The sequence below is a fragment of the Tachyglossus aculeatus genome, chromosome 22 (assembly GCF_015852505.1).
Source record: "Tachyglossus aculeatus isolate mTacAcu1 chromosome 22, mTacAcu1.pri, whole genome shotgun sequence".
NCBI lineage: Eukaryota > Metazoa > Chordata > Mammalia > Monotremata > Tachyglossidae > Tachyglossus > Tachyglossus aculeatus.
Window position 1 is genome coordinate 33,367,464 of NC_052087.1, and position 24,721 is coordinate 33,392,184.

A 24,721-nucleotide genomic window follows, 5' to 3' on the forward strand; every position below is an offset into this window, starting at 1 on the left:
ACCTACGGACACTGTGTCTGAGAGCTTTTATGATCCTTCCTTGTTTAAACCTTGACTTGGCTCACTCGGGAGCAGAGGCTGACGAGAAGACATAGGCAACGCTAACTGCTAAATCAAAAACACATTGAGTGATAATAACTGTGGTATTTGTTAAGTACCTACTATGTGCCGGGCACTATACTAAGCGCTGGGGGTGGATACAAGCAAATTGGGTTGGACACAGTCCCTGTCCCATGTGGGGCTCACAGTCTCAATCCACACTTTACAGATGAGGCGACTGAGGCCCAGAGGAGTGAAATGAGTTGACAAGGCCACTCAGCAGACAAGTGGTGGAACTGGAATTAGAACCCACTCCTAGACCCATCCTCTAACCACTATACTTCCCCTGGAAATGTAAGTAAAGCCCCCTTTCCACCGTCATACCGACCTTGTGAGGCTGCAGGGATGCTTTGGCACAGACTCTCCAGATCGATCTAAACAGGGTCAGAGTTCGAGATAACTGGAGAAAACTCAGTCTGGAGAGACCCTTGGGGGACCGAGAGGGATCGATGGAAGAAGCGGTGCCTGCAGAGATCCTGAGGACAAGCTGGGAAAGCTCTGATGCTCAATTCCTCTGTCGACGCCCTGAGTTTTCTTCAGCGCCTTCCACCCTCCAGGGGATCCAGCAGCCCAAGTGATGATGGCTTTCCCCGGCTCTCCGATGCCCTAGCCCAGTCCTGAGGACCCTCCAGGGAGCACAGCAGCCCAAATAATGATGACTTCACCTGCCCTGGTCCCCCAACCCCCTGACCCTTGGGTGCTCGTTGCCCTCGTGAGTATGATGAGACAATCTGGTTCACAGCAGCCTCAGGGCTCGTGAGGTGGTCCCAGCCTTCCCTAGGACCTGGAGACATTTATTCCAAGGGCTTTCATTCATTCATTCAATCGTATTTATTGAGCACTTCCTGTGTGCAGAGCACTGTACTAAGCGCTTGGGAAGTACAAGTTGGCAACATATGGAGATGGTCCCTACCCAACAGCAGGCTCACAGTCTAGAAGGGGGAGACAGACAACAAAACATATAAACCAAATAAAATAAATAGAATAAATATGTACAATTAAAATAAATGGAGTAATAAATATGTACAGACATATATACATATGTACAGGTGCTGTGGGGAGGGGAAGGAGGTAAGGCAGGGGGGATGGGAAGGGGGAGGGGGGGAGAGGAAGGAGGGGGCTCATTCTGGGAAGGCCTCCTGGAGGAGGTGAGCTCTCAGTTGGGCTTTGAAGGGAGGAAGAGAGCTACCTTGGGCATATGAACGTGGGAAGCTACCAAGCTTCCAAGAGTCCCAGTGTGGGGGTGGGGAATGGAACAGTTTGGAGGCAAAAACCCAGAGAGGATGCAGTAGAAACACCAGGGAATGAGTCTGTTTATTATTGTATTGTTCTCTCCCAAGAGTTTAGTACAGTGTTCTGCATAAACTAAGTGCTCAGCAAATAGGATTGAATGAACAAACCACAAAGAAGCAACTACTAGAAGCAGCGTGGCTCAGTGGAAAGAGCACGGGCTTGGGAGTCCGAGGTCACGGGTTCTAATCCCAGCTTCCCCACATGTCCGCTGTGTGACCTTGGGCAAGTCACTTAACTTCTCTGAACCTCAGTTACCTCATCTGGAAAATGGGGATTAAGACTGTGAGCCCCACCTGGGACAATGTGATCACTGTGTATCCCCCCTGCTCTTAGAACAGTGGTTTGCACATAGTAAGCGCTTAACAAATGCCATCATTATCATTATTATTATCACCTCTCACAGTGTTTCATTGACAATGTAGGTGTAAGACCCCTCCATCCGTAGACTGTCAGCTCCTTGTGGGTAGGGATTGCGCCTATCGATTCTATTGTATTGTCACCTTCCCACAGTGAGCACTCAATGAATATCGATTGATGCCATATCCCATTGTATGTTCACGTTCCGGTCTTCTAAGTGAAGCCACAACGTGTAGTGTTTGAGGGCTTGCATTTGGGCTTAGAAGCTGAATGATGTCTTCAAGGAGATTTTAGGAGTTGTCTAAACTTCCCTTACCTCTCTTTCAGCCTTTCTGTTGAGCTACAATACTGTAGTTCACAGAAGTACCTTTCTCCAAGCCCATTGGTTAGTTATGACATTTATTAAGCACTTACTATGTGCCAAGGACTGTGCTAAGCAGTGGGATGGAGTCAAACATGACTCGTTGGCAATATAGCCTCTCTGCCTCACTAGATAGGTCCTAGGATTCATAACATAATGGCTCAGTGGAATGAGTACGGGCTTTGAAGTCAAAGGTCATGGGTTCAAATCCTGGCTCCGCCTATTGTCAGCTGCATGACTTTGGGCAAGTCACTTAACTTCTCTGTGCCTCTGTTCTCTCATCTGTAAAATGGGGATTAAGACTGTGAGCCCCACGTGGGACAACCTGATCACTTTGTATCCACCCAGTTCTTAGAACAGTATTAGTAAGTGCTTAACAAATAACATCATTATTATTATTATAGCATCATCTGCCACCCCCTTCTTCCTCCATTCTCCTTCTCCTCCCTCTTCCTCCTCCTTCCTCTTTCTCCTCTTCCCTCCTTCTCCTCCTTCTCCTCCTCTTTTTCTTCCTTTCTCCTCCATCTTCCTCCAACATCCAATATCCTCACACTCACTGTTGGCAAAGCACAGTCCTAGGCACCTTTCAAACATATTTCTCAGGGGAAGAAATATGTAACTCTAACTCTGCCCTTGAGTATCTTACAGTCTGATGAGGAAGACAAGCTGACATAAAAGGACAAACTTAAGTTTGAAGAGGGTAGAGCAGCTATAAATGATAAATCCCGTCCCTTCTTTGTCCAGCTCGGTCTTGACCCCTCTGCCACGTTTTATGTTACCTGTTGCTTCGATCTTTTCTAAACACAACTCTGTTCCATAAGCATGGGTGCTGAATGGGTCACAGCAGAGAGCAGGAAAGGCGAGGAGGCCTTGAAGATAAATTCAAGAGAAACCTGGGGAATCTGATAATTTTCCATTGCAGTGTTCTCCAAACTCCAACAGCTATTTGGGATCTGGCAAAGAATTCTGGGATTCCCACGTCCCGAAGGTGGCCTTCACCTCCTGGCTCCTCAAGTTTCCTGCCCATAAAGAACTTACAGTCTGGAGATGAGCTTACAGTATAGAGGATCAAGTCTACGAGGCCAGGCTGGCCCACCAGGGTAGATCGGTTCAATGGTCAATTGATCCATAGCATTTTTTGAGCCCTTACTGTGTGCAGAACACTGTACTAAGTGCTTAGGAAAGTGCAGTACAGCAAGGTTGGTAGACATGATCCATGCCCATGAGGAGGTTACATTCTACAAGGGGAGATGGACAAGAAAATAAATTAGGTATAAGGGGAATAGAAAAGTTAAAGGAGATGGGTAGAAGTGCTGTGGAGCTGGGGTGAGTATCAGAGTGTTTGAGGGGTACATGGCCAAGTGAAGAGTTGTCACAGAGGGGAGAACAGTTAAGGGGAAGTAGATGGCTCTGTCTAGGAAGGTGTCTTGGAGGAGATAATAATAATAATGGTGGTATTTGTTATGCACTTACTATGTGCCAAGCAATCAATCAATCAATCGTATTTATTGAGTGCTTACTGTGTGCAGAGCACTGTACTAAGCGCTTGAGAAGTACAAGTTGGCAACATATAGAGACAGTCCCTACCCAACAGTGGGCTCACAGTCTAAAAGGGGGAGACAGAGAACAAAACCAAACATACTAACAAAATAAAATAAATAGAATAGATATGTACAAATAAAATAAATAAATAAATAAATAGAGTAATAAATATGTACAAACATATATTCATATATACAGGTGCTGTGGGGAAGGGAAGGAGGTAAGATGGGGGGATGGAGAGGGGGACGATGGGGAGAGGAAGGAAGGGGCTCACTGTTCTGGTCAAGCACTGTTTTAAGTGCTGGGATGGATAAAAGGTAATCAGGGTATCCCACGTGAGGCTCACATTCATAATCCCCATTTTACAGATGAGGTAACTGAGGCACAAAGAAGTGAAGTGACTAGCCCAAAGTCACACAGCTGATAAGTGGTGGAGCTGGGATTAGAACTCACGACCTCTGACTCCCAAGCCCGTGTTCTTTCCACTAGGCTGCAAAGTGCCCTGGGCAAAGCTCTTATTTATTCCCTTATGGATGATCCCTTGCCACTGATCGATTCAGAAGATCTCATCTCTGAGAGAGCCAGACAGACGTCAGGGGCTGGTCATTCCAGGACCATCACCCCTCACTGCTCCCGTCACAATAATAATAATAATGGTGGCATTTATTAAGCACTTACTATGTGCAGAGCACTGTTCTATGTGCTGGGGAGGTTACAAGGTGATCAGGTTGTCCCACGGGGGGCTCACAGTCCCCATTTTGCGGATGAGTCATCCTGTGGGGGATCCTGCCTGGGGCGATGGGAAACTGATGACTCCTGATTGATTCCACTCTTAGCCAGAGCTGAATGACCCTCTCCTAGAGGGCTGGGACACATTTTCTCACTGCTGCCATGATCCTTTGAGGGATCTGGCCTTGGGGCTTTGGGGAGCTGATGACTCCTGACTGATTCTGCTCCCAGCTCCCAGACAGAGCCAAACGAACCTCTCCTAGAGGGCTGGAATGTATTTCCTCAGTAAGGCTACAGTGAAGGACATTCGATGGTAAATTGTCCCATTTAATTGCTGTTTTGAAGGCTCAGAAAATCGAGAAATAGAGCATGGTCACAGTACTGGTGGTGGTGATGGGCTGCGGGGAGAACAGGACAGGGGACACTTGGAGGAAGTCGAATTGCCTGTTGTTTTTGAAGTCTTTCCCCTGCTTTCCCAGTTATTGCGGGAATGGGGATTTCTCTATTGACTAATAGCTACACTTTCTTTCAGTTTAATCACCATCAGAGGTACTGACTGGTTTAGACTCCATTTTGTTTCTTAATATTTTAAACAGGTGGACCTGGGTTCCAATCCCAGCTCCGCCTCTTCCCGTGGTATGACTTTGGCAAGTCGTTTAATTGCTCTGTGCCTCAGTTTCCTCTTCAGCACAATGGGGATTAAATGCCTGATCTTACTCCATCTTAGACTGTTAACAGTGCCTAGGACAGGGATTGTGTCCAGTCTATGTTATATCCACCCTGGTACTTAGTACAATGCTTGACACATAGTAAACCCTTAAAAATATTACTATTATTACTACTACTACTAGTAAGAATAATTTTAAAAGTCCACTCAGAACTCTTCTAAGTAACGACCTGAGGTCACTCTTCTACTAAGATACATTTTTTTCCTTAGGACATTATCAGATCAATTTAGAATCAAACAGCAACCATATAATGCTTTATCTTGTTGCTCTTTCTAACTTCAGGCATGTCCCAAATTAGTCATGAAATGCCCGTCAGATGTTGGAGTAGTTTAGATTAGGTTCAGGTTAGGTTTTGATAAGGTTCCTCTAGACTGGAAATTCATTCTGGACAGGGAACTTGTCTCCTACCTCTGTCTTATTGCGCTTGTTGTGGACAAGGAACCCTAACCCTAACCAATACCATTTGTATTATTTTATTTACTCTATGTACAGTAAGCACTCAATAGATACCGTAGATTGATCGATTAATCAAGTTGTTTTACCCCCAGTTAAGAAGTCTGGGCCCTTGTTAATTGGAAGCTCTGGGCCCGATTAGAGAACCCAAATCCGAACAATTACGTTAACAGGAGATCCCTCTTCTCCCAGTGCTCTCTCTTGAAGTTTTCTAAGATTGGTTAGGAGTGTGGAATCTAGAGACTTATTAATTAGGTGTCCTGTGGGAGATCCCAAATTAGAATCACTCCTCCTGAGGATTATGAAATCAACATAAATGTGCTTTACACGGTGACCCAATCAGCCTACGTGGAGATAAAGACTTGGTCCCAACCCAGGTAAATCTGTTCATTTGAAGGTTGGAGAGGGTATATACCCCAGAGGTTCGAACAGTGCTTGATGCGTTGTTAGTGCTTAACAAATCCTGTAAAAGAAGAAGCCAGTGATCAAAACAGGAAACATCCCCTAGTACCTTTTCCTCGTTGAGGACAGAGAACGTATCCGCTAACTTTGTGGTGGTGTACATAATAAACGCTCAATAAACACCATTGTTTGATTGACTGAATGCAAGAAGTGGAAGAGACAGAGTCAAAAATTAGATAGAGCATTCAAGAAAACTCAAGGTCCTAAATTTGATTTCATCGACACAGGTGAGTGGTATTTTTTATCATATTGTGCTCTGGGGCTCCTCTCCTATTTCCAGCATCAACCCTTGTCCTAGATGGCCCTGCCAGCTCCTCAGCTTCGAAGATTCCAGTCTCGGAACTCGGCCGCTCCGGGGAGTCCCACAGTGACAGCTCCTCATTTCCACCTCTGGACTGTCCTTCACTTCCCCTGCCTTGCAATGTGGCTCAGGCCTCTGCTTTGGCCGGCCAGCTGGGAGGGGCAGGTGTGAGTCGCTGTCCTTTAGGACGTTCTAGAAGAGGATGCCAGAGACCCCTGTATCCATGGAAGTGTGGGCTGATCAAGGAGTTTGATTTTGGGAGAAGTCAGGACTAGCCCCATCCTTTTATGTTCAGAAAAGATTAACAGCCCAATTTGGAGTGCCCATATTATCTCATCTTCTCCTCCTGGAGACTCACGGTGAGATTAGTTCCTGTTCTTCTCTATTGCTGTGTCCAATCTTCTTGGTTCAGCAGGGGCAGGTGATTGATGGGACAGGGTCTCCCTTCTCTACTCTCTCATATTTTACGCTTTGTGGTAAGCTTTTACTATGTGCCAGGCACTGTACTAAGTGCTGGAGTGGATACAAGCTAATCAGGTTGGACCCAGTCCCTGTCTCAAATGGGGCTCACAGTCTTAATCTACATTTTACAGAAGAGGAAACTGTAAGTGAAGTGACTTGACCACAGTCACTCAACAAAGTGGACAAGGAGGGATTAGAACCCAGGTCCTTCTGACTTCCAAGTCCGCATTCTATCCACTAGACTAACAGCTCGTGCTCTAAGGAAGCACCTTCCAATACTGAGATAACATCATTTGCAGAATTTCACCTGGTTCTCTTATATCTATCCAAAGCCTTAGTATCAGTGCATGGTACAAGGTAAGCACTTGACACATTCCACAGTTATTATTATTTTCCACCTGGGTTTCAATGCTGGTCTGTTTTTAAAGTATATGGTTGCATCCCTGTGAGCCTGTTGTTGGGTAGGGATTGTCTCTATTTGTTGCCTAATTGTACTTTCCATGACCTTAGTAAAGTACTCTGCATACAGTAAGCACTCAATAAATAGGATTGAATGAATGAATCACTGCAGCATCCAGATGCACTATTATTGATAATCTGTTTCCTTTTTCTTTTCCTGTCTCCTTTTGCTTGTTGCTGTCTTATGCTGTCGAGTCGTGTCCGACCCATAGCGATGCCATGGACACATCTCTCCCAGACTGCCCCACTTCCATCTGCATTCATTCTGGCAGCGTATCCATAGAGTTTTCTTGGTAAAAAGATGAAAGAGGTTTACCATCGCCTCCTTCCACACAGTAAACTAGTCTCTGCCCTCAACTCTCCCATCCTCCTGTCTCTCCCCACTTGAGTTTATACTTCACGCTGCTGCCAGGATCATATTTGTGCAGAAACACTCTGGGCATGTTACTCCCTTCCCCCAAAATCTCCAGTGGCTACCAGTCAACCTGCGCATCAAGCAAAAACCCCTCACTCTTGGCTTCAAGGTTCTCCATCACCTCGCCCCTTCCTACGTCACCTCCCTTCTCTCCTTCCCCAGCCCAGCCTGCACCCTCCTCTCCTCTGCCACCGCTAACCTACTCACTGTGCCTCTTTCTCACCTGTCCCGCTGTTGCCCCGGGGCCCATGTCCTCCCCCTGGCCTGGAATGCCTCCCACATTTGCCAAGCTAGCTCTCTTCCTCCTTTCAAAGCCCTACTGAGAGCTTACCTCCTCCAGGAGATCTTCCCAGACTGAGCCCCCTTTTTCCTCTCCTCTTCCCCATCCCCCCCACCCTACCTCCTTCCCCTCCCCACAGCACCTGTATATATGTTTGTACAGATTTATTACTCTATTTATTTTACTTCTACATATTTACTCTTCTATTAATTTTGTTAATGATGTGCATCTAGCTTTACTTCTATTTATTCTGATGACTTGGCACCTGTCCACATGTTTTGTTTTGCTGTCTGTCTCCCTCTTCGAGACTGTAAGCCCATAGTTGGGTATGTACTGTCTCCATATGTTGCCAACTTGTACTTCCCAAGCGCCTAGTACAGTGCTCTACACACAGTAAGCGCTCAATAAATATGATTGAATGAATGAACTCTCTCCCATGCCACTGCTATCTAGCTCAGGTGAGTTTTGACTTGTAGCAGATTGCCTTCCACTCACTAGCCACTGCCCAAACTAGGAATTAAATGGGCATGGCTCTGCTTGACTCTCCCTCCCATAGTCGTGACTGGTAGAGTAGTGGAAACTCTCCGGGTGCAACCCTGAGAGGGGTTCCTTTCACTAGCTATGTCTTAATTCTTCTAGATAAAATAGGAATCTAGAGGGGAATGTCCATTTTATAAATGGGAACACTGAGGCTCGGGGTGATAAAGGTATCAGTCCATGGTCATAAATTGAGTCTATAGGAAGAAGATATTAGGGTTTGATGGATCTTTTTTTAATGTAGTTCTTAACTTTACCTCTCTTCGTCATTCTGGGACTGGAGCAATGGGCTTTGCTGATGTCTGTCTTCCCCTCTAGAATTTAAGCTTGTTGTGGGCATCATTCATTCATCCATTCAATCATATTTATTGAGTGCTTACTGTGTGCAGAGCACTGTGCTAAGCGCTTGGGAAGTACAAGTTGGCAAGATATAGAGACGGTCCCTACCCAGCAACGGCCTCACAGTCTAGAAGGGGGTAGACATTGAATGTGTTTACCAAGTTTGTTATATTGTACTTACCCAAGAGCTTAGTTCAGTGTCCTGCACACAGTCAACACTCAGTAAATACCAATGATTGATTCCTTGAGGAAAGCCAAGTTTAGTAGGAATCACAGTTCTGTGGTGAGGATCTAGATCGTAAATTTCTTGAGGCCAGAGACCGTGTCTTCTAACTCTTTTGTACTTGAGGAGCAGAGTGGATAGACCCCAGGCCTGAGAGTCAGAAGGACCTGGGTCCTCCAATGGTCTGCTGCTGTGCGACCTTGGTCAAGTCACTTCACTTCTTGGGTTTCAATTCCCTCATCTATAAAATAAGGCTAAAGACTGTGAACCCCACCTGGGACAAACTGATGACCTTGTATCTACCCCAGCGCTTGAGCATGGCAAATAGTAAGCACTTAACAAATACCATTATTATTATTAGTAGCAGTAGTAGTAGAGTGCCTGCCCCATAGTAAGTGCTTAACAAATACCATTAAAAATCACTGGTGCTTAGTACAGAGCACTGTATTCAGGTACTTAATAAATACGCACCACTAATAATGATAACAATAATGGTATTTGTTAAGCGCTTACTTTGTGCTAGGCACTGTACTAAGCACTTGGATGGATACAGACAAATCCAGTTAGACACAGTCGCGGTCCCATGTGGGGCTCACAGTCTCTATTCCCATTTTACAGATGAGGTAACTGAGGCACAGAGAAGTGAAGTGACTTATCCAAGGCCACACAGCAGACAAGCTGTAGAACTGGTATTAGAGCCCATGACCTTCTGAGTCCCAGGCCTGGGCTCTATCCATTAGGCCACATTGCTTCTCATGCTGCTTCACTACTACTTTGACTCCTTGCTGGGATCTTGCTGGCAATGGAGAGAAGGGAGATGTAACAGGAGTTTCCTCAGTCAGCTCTTATCTTTCTTCTGGCAGATGATGATTTTAGTTGTATCACTGAAATCTGGGGATATTTTTCACAACGTTTTCTAGAGAGAAAAATATGTTGGCGTGAAGTCACCAACTTGTTTTAGATTTCTGCTACAACTCTGCACTGAGTGGCACCATTTCCTAAAAAGAATATAGATGATAGCTCTTTTTAATACTACTACTACTACTACTCCTCCATATTATTATTATATTTGTAAAATGCTTATTCTATGCCAAACACTGTTCTAAGCATTGGAATAGATACAAGATTTAAAAAAAATTATATTTGTTAAACTCTTACTATGTGTCCAGCACTGTTCTAAGTGCTGGGGTAGAGGCAAGTTAATCAGATTGGACACAGTCCCTGTCCCGGGTAGGGTTCACACTTTTAAGTCAAAGGGAGGAGGATTAAATCCCCATTATACAGATGAAGGAACTGAGAAATAGAAAAGTGAAGTGACTTGCCCACGATCCTACAACAGACAAGTGGCGAAGTCAGGATGAGAACTAAGGTCCTCTGACTCTCAAAGGTGAGGTAGCTGTGACTTGGTCCTCTGCAGAGAAACCATCCTCCTCTTCCACTTAGTCAAAACTTTTCTTTCTCTTTTTCATCTCAGTCAATAACCCCAGCCCGATGGCCGAGAATGGGACTGAAGGGACCGAGTTTCTCCTAACGGGTTTCCCCGGGCGGCCGGAACTGCAGAGGGTCCTTTTCTGGGTATTCCTGGTATTTTACCTCCTCACCCTGGGTGGCAACCTGGGTATATTCGGGCTCATCCAGGTGGACACCCATCTCCAGACACCCATGTACTTCTTTCTCTGCCACCTCTCCCTCCTCGACGCCTGCTACTCTTCGGTCATCGTCCCTCAGTTGCTGGTAGCCCTGAGTTCGAGTGGCGCGTCCGTCACATCTGGGCGATGTGCAGCCCAGTTCTTCCTCTTCACGCTGTTCGGCACCACTGAGTGCTTCCTCCTCGCGGTCATGGCCTATGACCGCTATGTGGCCGTGTGCCACCCCCTCCTCTACGTTGCCATCATGACCCCCCGGGCCCGCTGGGGGCTGGTGTCTGGGGCTTATGCAGGGGGACAGCTCAGCAGCATGATCCGCACGGGCTGCACCTTCTCTCTCTCCTTCTGTAAGTCTCACCACGTGGACTTCTTCTTCTGTGACCTCCCGCCCTTGCTGAAGCTGTCGTGCACCGACACCAAGGCCCAAGAGCTGGTCATCTACCTCGTAGCTTTCTCTGTCATCACGACCACCATGATGGTGATCCTGGTCTCCTACCTATTCATCATCAAGGCCATCCTGTGCATCCGTTCGGCCGGCGGGAGGGCCAAGACATTCTCTACCTGTGGCTCTCACATGACCGCAGTGGCTCTGTTCTTTGGGACTCTCGCCTTCATGTACCTGAAAGGCAATATGGGCCAGGCCCTGGAGGTGGACAAGGTGGTATCTGTGTTCTACACCGTGGTCATCCCCATGCTTAACCCCATGATCTACAGTCTGAGGAACAAAGAGGTGAAGGAGGCCCTCAGGAAAATTCTCTACAGGACCAAGATCATGAAAGGTCATAAAAGGTCAACTCCTACTCTCTCCTAGACCCTCTCCAATCTGGCTTCCATACCACACACTTCACCGAAACTGCCCTCTCAAAGGTCAACAAATAACCACATCCTTGCCAAATCCAATGGCTCCTACTCTATCCTGATGCTCCTCGACCTCTCAGCTCCCTTGGATGCTGTCGACCATCCCCTTCTCCTCAAAACGTTATCCAACCTAGCCTTCATGGACTCCATCCTCTCCTAGTTCTCCTCTTATCTCTCTGGCCATACATGCTCAGTCTCCTTCGTGGGCTCCTCCTCCCCCTCCCATCCCCTTACTGTAGGGGTTCCTCAAGGGTCAGTTCTTTGTCCCCTTCTGTTCTCTATCTGTAGTCACTCCCTTGGTGAACTCATTCACCCCCGCAGCTTAACTATCATTTCTACACAGATGACACCCAAATCTACATCTCCTTCCCTGTTCTCCCTCCCTCCAGTCTCATATCTCCTCTTGCCTTCAGGAAATCTCCACCTGGATGTCTGCCCACTACCTAAAGCTCAACATGTCCAAGACTGAGCTCCTTATTTTCCCTCCCAAACCCTGTCCTCTCCCTGACTTTCCCATCAGTGTGGACGGCACTACCATCCTTCCCGTCCAACAGTCCCGCAGTCTTGGTGTTATCCTTGACTCCGCTCTCTCATTCACCCCACACATCCAATTCTTCACCAAAACCTGCCAGTCTCACCTTCACAACATTGCCAAGATCCACCCTTTCCTCTCCACCCAAACCTCTACCTCGTTGGTTCAATCTCTCATCCTATCCCGACTGGATTACTACATCGGCCTCCTTTCTGATCTCCCATCCTCTTCTCTCACACCGCTTCAGTCTATTCTTCACTCTGCTGCTCGGATTTTCTTTCTTCAGAAAGGGTTAGGGCATGTCACTCCCCCCCTCAAAAATCTCCAGTGGTTGCCTATCAACCTTTGCATGAAGCAGATCTCCTCACTATCGGCTTCAAAGCTCTCTTTCCCCCTCTACCTCACCTCCCATCTCCCCTTCTACAGCCCATCCCACACACTCTGCTCCTCTGCCCTAACCTCCTCACTTGGCCTTGTTCTCGTCTGTCCCGCCATCGATCCCTGGCTCACATCCTACCTCTGGCTGGGGATGCCCTCCTTCCACACATTTGCCAAACTAGCTGTCATCCTCTCTTCCAAGCCCTACTAAGAGCTCACCTCCTCCAGGAGGCCTTCCCAGTCTGAGCCCCTCCTTTTCCTTTGTTCCTCCTCCCCTCCCCAAAGCCCCCACACCCTCCCTGTGCCCTTCCCCCTTCTCCTCCCCACAACACTTGTGTATGTTTGTACATATTTATTACTCTGTTTACTTTATGAATGATGTGTATATAGCTACAGTTCTGTTTATCTGTTCTGATGGTTTTGACCCCTTTCTACTTGTTTTGTTTTGTTGTCTGTCTCCCCCTTCTAGATTGTAAGCCCGTTGTTGGGTAGTGACTATATGTTGCCTATTTGTACTTTGCAAGTGCTTGGTACGGTGCTCTGCACACAGTAAGTGCTCAATAAATACAATTGAATGAATGAATTAATGAATGAATACAGGCCCAGCTTGTGACTCTTCTGAACCATCCAAAATCCACCCTACCATTTTTGCTCAAATGTCCCTTGTGCCAATGAAAAAGAGCAAGAAAAAGAGCAGACCCTAATCAGAAATGCACACTGATTGTCAGAGCTCCTCCAGGAGGTTAAATTTGAATCTGTGGGATACAGCAGTATGTCTTCTGGGATTTGATAACTTTTAGGTTGAAGCAAGGAAGAAGACAACAGACACAATCCCCAATCCTAGGAATAGAGAAGCAGTGTCGCTTAGTGGATAGAGCATAGACGTGGGAGTCAGAAACCCCTTAATCTAATCCCAGCTCCCCCACGTCTGCTGTGTGACCTTGGGCCAGTCACTTAACTTCTCTGGGCCTCAATTACCACATCTGTAACATGGGGATTAAACATGTGAGCCCCATGTGGGGCAGGGATTCTTTCCAACCTGATTGATTTGTATCTACCCCAGCTCTTCAGTGTGCTTTACAAGAACCATACTAATAATTATTATGATGATGATGGTATTGAGAGAGAGAATCTGAAACTCGACAGCACAGAAGACTCAGTGGCAGAACTAGAATCTCAGCCAGCTAATCACTTTGTTACTGCTCCCCAGTCCCTGGATCACAGAACAACTTTAGGGAGCCCAGAGATGAGATACAAATCATGATCAGTCAAGAAGCAGCGAGGCCTAGTGGATAGAGCCCGGGATTGGGAGTCAAACGAGCTGAGTTCTAATCCCACCTCCTCCACGTGTCTGCTGTGTGATCTCGGGCAGGTCACTCAGCTTCTCTGTGCCTCAGTGACCTCATCTTTATTAAAGGGATTATGACTGTGAGCCTCAAGTGGGACAGGGACTCTGTCCAATCTGATTAGTTTATATTCACCCCAGCACTTAATAGAGTGCCTGGCACATAGTAAGTGTTTAACAGATACCATAAAAAATGCTATTTATTGAGCGCTTTCTAGGTGCAAAGCACTGAACTAAGCACCTGGAATAGGGCATGCAACAGTTAGTACACATGTTCCCTGCCCACAGTGAGGTTACATTCTAGAGGGATGGGTAATTATAATAACAAAAATTCTGGTATTTTTTAACAGTATGTGTAATCAAACACAAAACGATGTGAATTATTATGATGATTCACATAATAATGAGAAGCAGTGTGGCTTAGTGGAAAGAGCATGGGCTTGGGAGTCAGATTGGGTGAAATGTTCTGATTCCGGCTCTGCAACTTGTCAGCTGTGTGACTTTGGACAAGTCACTCAAGTTTTCGGTGCCTCAGTTCCCTCATCTGTAAAATGGGGATTAAGACTGTGAGCCCCACATGGGACAGCCTGTTGACATTATATCTACCTCAGCGTTTAGAACAATGCATGACACACAGTAAGCGCTTAACAAATATTGTTATTATTTTTATTATTATTAATAGTAGTAGTAAAGAGCCTGTCACATAGTAAGTGCTTAATAAATACCATTAAAAATCACTTGTGCTTAGCACAGACCATTGCATTCAGGTTCTTAGTAAATACTCACCACTAAGAATAATAGCAATAATGGTATTTGTTAAGCACTTACTTTGTGCCAGGCACTGTACTAAGCACTTGGATAGATACAAGCAAATCCAGTTAGACACAGTCCCGGTCCCATGTGGGGCTCGCAGTCTCAATCCCCATTTTACAGATGAAGTAACTGAGGCACAGAGAAGTGAAGGGACTTATCCAAGGCCACACAGCAGACAAGCGGTAGAGCTGGGATTAGAACCCATGACCTTCTGAGTCCCAGGCCCGGGCTCTATCCAATAGTCCACATTGTTTCCCATGCTGCTTCACTACTACTTTGACTCCTGGTAGTAGGGATCTTACTGGCAATGGAGAGGAGTGAGATGTAACAGGCTTTCCCTCAATCAGCTTTTATCTTTCTTCTGGCAGATGATGATTTTAGTTGTACCACGGAAATTCTGGGATATTTTCACAATGTTTTCTAGTGAGAAAAATATGTTGGCATGAAGTCACCCACTTGTTTTAGATTTCTGTTGGACCTCTGCGCTGAGTGGCACCATTTCCTAAAAAGAATATAGATGATAGCTCTTTTTTGATAATAATAATGATAATAATGATAATCACTATTACTATTCTATTTGTAAAATGCTTATCTTATGCCAATGTCCGCCTCCTTCGCTCTTATGCTCGAGCTGCCGAACGCTGCTGGCGAAAGTCTAAACACCATGCCAACCTCGTTCACTTCAAGTTTATCCTTTCCTGCCTTAACTCAGCCCTCTCTTCTGCCAGACAAAACTATTTCTCCTCCCTTATTGACACCCATGCCCATCACCCCCGCCAGCTCTTCCGTACATTCAACTCCCTTCTCAGGCCCCCGGTTCCTCGCCCTCCTCCTTCCCTCACCCCCAACGATCTGGCCTCCTACTTCATTAACAAAATTAAATCCATCAGGTCCGACCTCCCCAAAGTCTCTTCCCCCCTTTCTCCAACCCCCCGGCTCTCAACACTCTCTGCTACTCTCCCATCCTTCCCAGCGGTATCCTCAGAGGAACTCTCCTCCCTCCTCTCAAGTGCTACTCCGGCCACCTGTGCTTCTGACCCCATTCCCTCTCATCTTATGAAATCTCTCGCTCCATCCCTTCTCCCCTCCTTAACTTCCATCTTCAACCGCTCACTCTCCACTGGTTCCTTCCCCTCTGCCTTCAAACATGCCCATGTCTCTCCCATCCTAAAAAAACCCTCTCTTGACCCCACCTCACCTTCTAGTTATCGTCCCATATCCCTCCTACCATTCCTTTCCAAACTCCTTGAACGAGTTGTCTACACGCGCTGCCTAGAATTCCTCAACAACAACTCTCTCCTCGACCCCCTCCAGTCTGGCTTCCGTCCCCTTCATTCCACGGAAACTGCGCTCTCAAAGGTCACCAATGACCTCCTGCTTGCCAAATCCAACGGCTCATACTCTGTCCTAATCCTCCTCGACCTCTCAGCTGCCTTCGACACTGTGGACCACCCCCTTCTCCTCAACACGCTATCTGACCTTGGCTTCACAGACTCCGTCCTCTCCTGGTTCTCCTCTTATCTCTCCGGTCGTTCTTTCTCAGTCTCTTTTGCAGGCTCCTCCTCCCCCTCCCATCCTCTTACTGTGGGGGTTCCCCAAGGTTCAGTGCTTGGTCCCCTTCTGTTCTCAATCTACACTCACTCCCTTGGTGACCTCATTCGCTCCCACGGCTTCAACTATCATCTCTACGCTGATGACACCCAGATCTACATCTCTGCCCCTGCTCTCTCCCCCTCCCTCCAGGCTCGCATCTCCTCCTGCCTTCAGGACATCTCCATCTGGATGTCCGCCCGCCACCTAAAGCTCAACATGTCAAAGACTGAGCTCCTTGTCTTCCCTCCCAAACCTTGTCCTCTCCCTGACTTTCCCATCTCTGTTGACGGCACTACCATCCTTCCCGTCTCACAAGCCCGCAACCTTGGTGTCATCCTCGACTCCGCTCTCTCATTTACCCCTCACATCCAAGCCGTCACCAAAACCTGTCGGTCTCAGCTCCGCAACATTGCCAAGATCCGCCCTTTCCTCTCCATCCAAACCACTACCCTGCTAATTCAAGCTCTCATCCTATCCTGTCTGGACTACTGCACTAGCCTTCTCTCTGATCTCCCATCCTCGTGTCTCTCTCCACTTCAATCCATACTTCATGCTGCTGCCCGGATTATCTTTGTCCAGAAACGCTCTGGACATATTACTCCCCTCCTCAAAAACCTCCAATGGCTACCGATCAATCTGCGCATCAAGCAGAAACTCCTCACCCTGGGCTTCAAGGCTGTCCATCACCTCGCCCCCTCCTACCTCACCTCCCTTCTCTCCTTCTACTGCCCAGCCTGCACCCTCCGCTCCTCCACCGCTAATCTCCTCACTGTACCTCGCTCTCACCTGTCCCGCCATCGACCCCCGGCCCACGTCATCCCCCGGGCCTGGAATGCCCTCCCTCTGCCCATCCGCCAAGCTAGCTCTCTTCCTCCCTTCAAGGCCCTGCTGAGAGCTCACCTCCTCCAGGAGGCCTTCCCAGACTGAGCCCCTTCTTTCCTCTCCCCCTCGTCCCCCTCTCCATCCCCCCGTCTTACCTCCTTCCCTTCCCCACAGCACCTGTATATATGTATATATGGTTGTACATATTTATTACTCTATTCATTTATTTATTTATTTATTTTACTTGTACATTTCTATCCTACTTATTTTATTTTGTTGGTATGTTTGGTTCTGTTCTCTGTCTCCCCCTTTTAGACTGTGAGCCCACTGTTGGGTAGGGACTGTTTCTATGTGATGCCAATTTGTACTTCCCAAGCGCTTAGTACAGTGCTCTGCACATAGTAAGCGCTCAATAAATACGATTGATTGATTGATTGATTGATTGATTATGCAAAGCACTGTTATAAGCATTGGGGTAGACACAAGATTTTTTAAAATTGTATTTGTTAAACACTAACTATGTGTCCAACACTGTTTTAAGTGCTGGAGTATATGCAAGTTAATCAGGTTGGACCCAGTCCCTGAACCACATAGGGCTCACCTTTTTAGTCAAAGGGAGGAGGATTAAATCCCCATTATACAAGTGAGGGAACTGAGAAATAGAAAAGTGAAGTGACTTGCCCACAATCATACAACAGCCAAGCGATGAAGTCAGGATGAGAACTCAGGTCGTCTGACTCTAAAAGGTCAAGTAAGTGTGACTTGTTCCAGTGCAGAGAAAACATCTCCTCATGCACTAGGTCAGCCCTTTTGTTTTTCTTTTTCATCTCAATCGATTACCCCAGCTTGATGGCCGAGAACAGCAACGGAGGGACCGAGTTTCTCCTAATGGCCGGAACTGCAGAGTGTCCTCTTCTGGGTATTCCTGGTCTTTTACCTCCTCACCCTCTGGGGAAACCTGGGCATAGTCAGGCTCATCCAGGTGGACGCCCATCTCCAGACACCCATGTACTTCTTCCTCGGTCACCTATCCCTCCTGGACGCCTGCTACTCTTCAGTTATTGTCCCTCAGATACTGGTGTCTCTATGGTCTGGCAGTGTGTCCATCACTTCCAGGCGATGTGTGGTCTAGTTCTTCCTCTTCACGCTGTGCTCCTACATCGAGTGCTTCCTCCTCATGGTCATAACCTATGACTTCTACGTGGCTGTACGGCCCTCCTCTACGTCGCCATCGTGACCCTCCGGGCCCACTGGGGGCTGGTGTCCTGGGTTTACGCGGGGGCACTGGTCCTCACTGTGATCTGCATGGGCTGCACCTTGTCTCTCTCCTTCTGTAAGTCTCACCACTTGGACTTCTTCTTCTGTGACCTCCTGCCCTTGCTGAAGCTGTCATGCACCAAGACCAAGGCCCGGAAGCTGGTCATCTACTTCGTATCTCTTTCCATCATCATGACCAACATAATGGTGATCCTGGTATCCTACCTGTTCCTCATCAAGGCCATCCTGTGCATCCGTTCGGCCGGCAGGAGGGCCAAGACCTTCTCTACCTGTGGCTCTCACATGACTGCAGTGGCTCTGTTCTTTGGGACTATTGCCTTCATTTACCTGAAAGGCAATATGGGCCAGGCCCTGGAGGTGGACAAGGTGGTATCTGTGTTCTACACCGTGGTCATCCCCATGCTCAACCCCATGATCTACAGTCTGAGGAACAAAGAGGTGAAGAAGGCCCTGAGGAAAGTTCTCCACAGCAGCAAGTTCACGCAAGGGCCATAAAAGGTCAAGTCCATAGATTGAAAATGTTCTTCTGTCTCCGGCAGCAAATGTGTCCCATTAATCACCTCCACTGGACTGACGGAAAGTCTTCCTCACATGGATCCCTGAGCCAAACCATCCCGGTACCAAGTCCTGCTTTCACAGGCTTCACACGTCACCTGGCTGGGGTTGGCTTGCCTGGACTCTAACGACCTGTATTCATCTTTCAAATGTATTTCATTTTTTTTCCCTGAATGATGATTACAAAAGAATCCAGGGCTCGGCCTGTGGCTGGAAGCAGGTCTAAATTGGCGGGGCTGGTGGTATGAAGTGGCCTAGGAGGAGAGAGGGACTGTCTGCCAAACCCTACCAGGGTAGGAGGCACTAATGAGTAAGACTAGTTATGATCCTTGTTGAAGGCTTACTGTGTGCCACGCCCTGGACTAAGCACTGGGGTAGGTATCAGACAAGCAGATTGCACAGAGTCCCTGTCCCACACTAGGCTGCTGGTCTAAATAGTCAGGAATAGGATTGAATCCCCATTTTGCAGACGAGGTAACTGAGAAGGGAAGTGACTTGTCCAAGGTCACACAGTGTGCCATTGGAGGAGCCAGGATTAGAACCCAGGTTCTCTGCCTCCCAGGCCGCAGGCTCTTTCCACTGGGCCATCTTGCTTCTAAGCACTCACTAGGGCAAAGAACAGGAAAGAGTGAGCACAACGGGGCTCTCGGATCTGATTTGCAGAGCAATATTCCATGAACCAGATGTCAGTCCTTCTCCCAACCCGACTGTCCCATCAGTCAGTCATTCATATTTATTGAGTGATATTTGTGCACAGCACTATACTAAGCACTTGGGTGAGTACAATAAAAATATAACAGACACATTCCCTGCCCACAGTGAGCTATCATTTTGGAGGTCACCTTTGGGACCTAAAAAGGTGAGGGATAACTTCACAGATGAGACACTGTTGATAGTAATAATAATAATAATAATGATAGTAATAATGATTGTGGTATTTGTGAAGTGCTTACTATTTGCTAGGCACTGAACTAAGTGCTGGGGTGGCTACAAACAAATCAGGTTGAACACAGTCCCTGTCCCTCATGGGGCTCACGGTCTCAATCCCCATTTTACAAATGAGGAAACTGAGGCACAGAGAAGTGAAGTGACTTGCCCAGGGTCACACAGCAGACAAGTGGCAGAATCAGGATTACAACCCATGACCTTCGTACTCCCAGGCCCGTGATCTGCCCACTAGGCAATACTGCTTCTCTGATGACTCCACCATCCTCCCTGTCTCACAGCCTTGACTCAGCTCACTCCTTCAATCCTCATATTCAGTCCTCAACTCCTGTCAGTTCTACCTCAGTAATAATAACAATAATAATAATAATGATGGTATTTGTTAACCACCTGTGTGAAGCATTGTTCTAAGTGCTGGAGTAGATACAAGATAATCAGGTTGGACAGACCCTATCTCACCTGGGGCTCATAGTCTAAGTAGGGGAGAACACAGGTAATGAATCCCTTTTTACAGATGAGGACTGGGAGTCATCAAGAAGTGAAGTGACTTGCCCAGGGTTACCCAGCAGGCAAGTGTCAGGGCAGAATTAGAACTCAGGTCCTCTGATGTCCAAGCCTGCTTTCTTTTCACTCATGCAGGCTGCTCCTGGTTGCTTCACAACATCTCCAGAATCTGCCCCTTCCTCTCCATTCAAACTGCTGCCATGCTGGCCCGAACATTTATCATATCCCATCTTAGCTACTGCATCAGCCTCCTTGCCGACCTTGCTGACCTCCCTGCCTCCTGTCTCTCCCTTCTCCATTCACTCTGCTGTCGGGATCATGTTTCTGAAACACTGTTGAGTCTACAGTTTCCCGCTCTTCAAAAACTTCCCTTGGTTGCTAATCCCTCTCCACAGAAAATAGAAACTCCTGATCACTGGCTTTAATGCCCTCAATCAGCTCTCTCCATGCTACTCAACATTGTTACGTTTTCACTGAAACCCAGCCTCCATATTTTACTCCTCTAACTCCAACTTACTCACTATTCCTCGATCTCACCCCACTCACCACCATCATCATCATCATTAAAGGTATTTACTGAGCACCTACTGTGTGCAGCTCAGTGTTCTAAGTGCTTGGGAGAGTTCAGTTCAACAGACTTCGCAAACACATCCCCTGCCCAAAGGGAGCTTCAAGTCTAGAGAGGGAGACAGACATTAATATGAATAAGTAATTCAGAACATATAATTAATAGATCTCAACCTCTTTCTCCCGCCTTCCCTCTTGACTGGAACTTCTTCCTCCTTCACATCTGGAAAACCATCCCTCTCCCCATTTTCCAAGCTCAACTAGAATTACATCTCTTCCAGGAAGCCTTCCCTGACTAATCCGCATCTCATCCAGGAAGCGTTCCCTGACAAATCCCTCACCTCCTTACTCTTTTTAAGTACTCTTACTCTTACTGTTGGGCAAGTCACTTCACTTCTCTGTGCCTCAGTTACCTCATCTGTAAAATGGGGATTAAGACTGTGAGCCCCCCGAGGGACATCCTGATCACCCTGTAAGCTCCCCAGCACTTAGAACAGTGCTTTGCACATAGTAAGCGCTTAATAAATGCCATTATTAGTATTATTTTATTTTACTTGTACATATCTATTCTATTTATTTTATTTTGTTAGTATGTTTGGTTTTGTTCTCTGTCTCCCCCTTTTAGACTGTGAGTCCACTGTTGGGTAGGGACTGTCTCTATATGTTGCCAACTTGTACTTCCCAAGTGCTTAGTACAGTGCTCTGCACACAGTAAGTGCTCCATAAATACGATTGATTGAGTGATTGATTATTGGTATTACAAAGAGAAGCAGCATGGTCCAGTGGAAAGAGGATGGGCCTGAGAGTCAGATAACCTGAATTCTAACCCTGGCTCTACCACATGCCTGCTGTGTGACCTTGGCCGAGTCACTTAACTTCTCTGAGCCTCAGTTCCCTCATCTGCAAAATGGGGATTCAATACCTGTTCTCCCTCCCACTTAGGCTGTGAGCCCTATGTGGCATAGGGACTTTGTCCAACCATATTGCCTTGTATGTAACCCAGGGTTTATACCACTATAATTCATTCATTCATTCATTCATGCATTCATTCAATCGTATTTATTGAGCACTTACTGTGTGCAGAACACTGTACTAAGCACTTGGGAAGTACAAGTTGGCAACATACAGAGACGGTCCTTACCCAACAGTGGGCTAACAGTCTAGAAGGGGGAGATCATTATTATTCACACCTCTGACTGCCAACCTGGCTCCCCAGATCACAGATCTCCCTTCTCTGGAAATGGTTGCCCTAGAGCTTTCCTACATTAGCCAAAGGGTCAGATGAAGGTGAGAGAATTTGAGGACCCTCCACCCTTTCAGGCCAAACAGCCCAAATCTCCCTGATATAAATAATAATACAAATAATGGTACTTGTTAAGTGCTTACTATGTGCCAGGAACCATTCTACACTCTGGGGTAGTTACCAGTTAATCAGTTTGGTCCCAGTCACTGTCCCACGGTCTTAATCACAGTCTGAATCCTCATTTTACAGTCGAGGTAACTGAGGCCCAGAGAAGTGAGGTGCCTTTCCCAAGGCCACATAACAGACAAATGGCAGAGCCAGGATTAGAACCCAGGTTCTTCTTATTCCCGGGACTTTCCACTTAGCAATGCTGCTTCTCACAAAGACCAGCACAGACAGAGACAAGTTTAAGGATCTTGGCTCTCTCTTTCTTCCTTTCCCACTTCCTTCTCCTTGCACTTTGCTAACCTACAGACGCTGTGTCTGAGAGCTTTTATGATCCTTCCTTGTTTAAACCTTGACTTGGCTCACTCAGGAGCAAAGGCTGATGAGAAGACATAGGCAACGCTAGCTGCTAAATCAAAAACACATTGAGTGATAATAACTGTGGTATTTGTTAAGTACCTACTATGTGCCGGGCACTATACTAAGCGCTGGGGGTGGATACAAGCAAATTGGGTTGGACACAGTCCCTGTCCCATGTGGGGCTCACGGTCTCAATCCACACTTTACAGATGAGGCGACTGAGGCCCAGAGGAGTGAAATGAGTTGACAAGGCCACTCAGCAGAAAAGTGGTGGAACTGGAATTAGAACCCACTCCTAGACCCATCCTCTAACCACTATACTTCCCCTAGAAATGTAAGTAAAGCCCCCTTTCCACCGTCATACCGACCTTGTGAGGCTGCAGGGATGCTTTGGCACAGACTCTCCAGATCGATCTAAACAGGGTCAGAGTTCGAGATAACTGGTGAAAACTCAGTCTGGAGAGACCCTTGGGGAACCGAGAGGGATCGACAGAAGAAGCGGTGCCTGCAGAGATCCTGAGGACCAGCTGGGAAAGCTCTGATGCTCAATTCCTCTGTCGACGCCCTGAGTTTTCTTCAGCGCCTTCCACCCTCCAGGGGATCCAGCAGCCCAAGTGATGATGACTTTTCCCGGCTCTCCGATGCCCTAGCCCAGCTCTCAGGACCCTCCAGGGAGCACAGCAGCCCAAATAATGATGACTTCACCTGCCCTGGTCCCCCAACCCCCTGACTCTTGGGTCCTTGTTGCCCTCGTGAGTACAATGAGACAATCTGGGGCTGGTTCACAGCAGCCTCAGGGCTCGTGAGGTGGTCCCAGACTTCCCTAGGACCTGGAGACATTTATTCCAAGGGCATTCATTCATTCATTCATTCATTCATTCAATCGTATTTATTGAGCACTTACTGTGTGCAGAGCACTGTACTAAGCACTTGGGAAGTACAAGTTGGCAACATATAGAGATGGTCCATACCCAACAGTGGGCTCACAGTCTAGAAGGGGGAGAAAGACAACAAAAGAAAACCTATAAACCAAATAAAATAAATAGAGTAAATATGTACAAGTAAAATAAATAGATGGAGTAATAAATTTGTACAGACATATATACATATATACAGGTGCTGTGGGGAGGGGAAGGAGGTAAGGTGGGGGGAGGGGGAGGAGGAGGAGAGGAAGGAGGGGGCTCAGTGTGGGAAGGCCTCCTGGAGGAGGTGAGCTCTCAGTAGGGCTTTGAAGGGAGGAAGAGAGCTAGCTTGGGCATATGAACGTGGGAAGCTACCAAACTCCCAAGGGTCCCAGTGCCCATGGGGGTGGGGAATGGAACAGTTTGGAGGCAAAAATCGAGAGAGGATGCAGTAGGAACACCAGGGAATGTGTCTGTTTATTATTGTATTGTTCTCTCCCAATAGTGTAGTACAGTGTTCTGCATAAACTAAGTGCTCAACAAATAGAATTGAATGAACACACCACAAAGAGGTGACTACTAGAAGCAGCGTGGCTCAGTGGAAAGAGCCCAGGCTTGGGAGTCAGAGGTCACGGGTTCTAATCCCGGCTTCCCCGTGTCTGTTGTGTGACCTTGGGCAAGTCACTTAACTTCTCTGAGCCTCAGTTACCTCATCTGGAAAATGGGGATTAAGACTGTGAGCCCCACCTGGGACAATGTGATCACCTTGTATCCCCCCAGCTCTTAGAACAGTGCTTTGCACATAGTAAGCGCTTAACAAATGCCATCATTATCATGATTATTATCACCTCTCACACTGTTTCATTGACAATGTAGGTGTAAGACCCCTCCATCCGTAGACTGTCAGCTCCTTGTGGGTAGGGATTGCGCCTATCGATTCTATTGTATTGTCACCTTCCCACAGTGAGCACTCAGTGAGTATCGAATGATGCCATATCCCGTTGTATGTTCACGTTCCCCACTTCTAAGTGAAGCCACAACATGTAGTGTTTGAGGGCTTGCATTTGGTCTTAGAAGCTGAATGATGTCTTCAAGGAGATTTTAGGAGTTGTCTAAACTTCCCTTACCTCTCTTTCAGCCTTTCTGATGAGCTTCAATACTGTAGTTCACAGAAA

The 24,721-nt window shown here is 47.1% G+C and overlaps 1 protein-coding gene across 1 annotated transcript; it reads left to right on the forward strand.

The window, feature by feature from the left end:
* Nucleotides 1-10,531: 10,531 nt before the first annotated feature.
* On the forward strand, nt 10,532-18,264 carry LOC119944076 (olfactory receptor 9I1-like). Its single transcript, XM_038765299.1, has 4 exons — nt 10,532-11,465; nt 14,981-15,035; nt 17,873-18,035; nt 18,160-18,264. The coding sequence occupies exons 1-4, from the start codon at nt 10,532-10,534 to the stop codon at nt 18,262-18,264; spliced, it is 1,257 nt and encodes a 418-aa protein (XP_038621227.1).
* The last annotated feature ends 6,457 nt before the right edge of the window (nt 18,265-24,721 follow it).

Bases quoted from the DNA above. Each gene is read 5' to 3' on its own strand.
- LOC119944076 (XM_038765299.1), top strand. From the start codon at position 10,532: ATGGCCGAGAATGGGACTGAAGGGACCGAGTTTCTCCTAACGGGTTTC. The intron at 11,466-14,980 runs GTCATAAAAGGT...TTCTTCTGGCAG, and splicing joins CAGGACCAAGATCATGAAAG to ATGATGATTTTAGTTGTACC. The intron at 18,036-18,159 runs GTACTTCTTCCT...TGTGTGGTCTAG, and splicing joins GCCCATCTCCAGACACCCAT to TTCTTCCTCTTCACGCTGTG.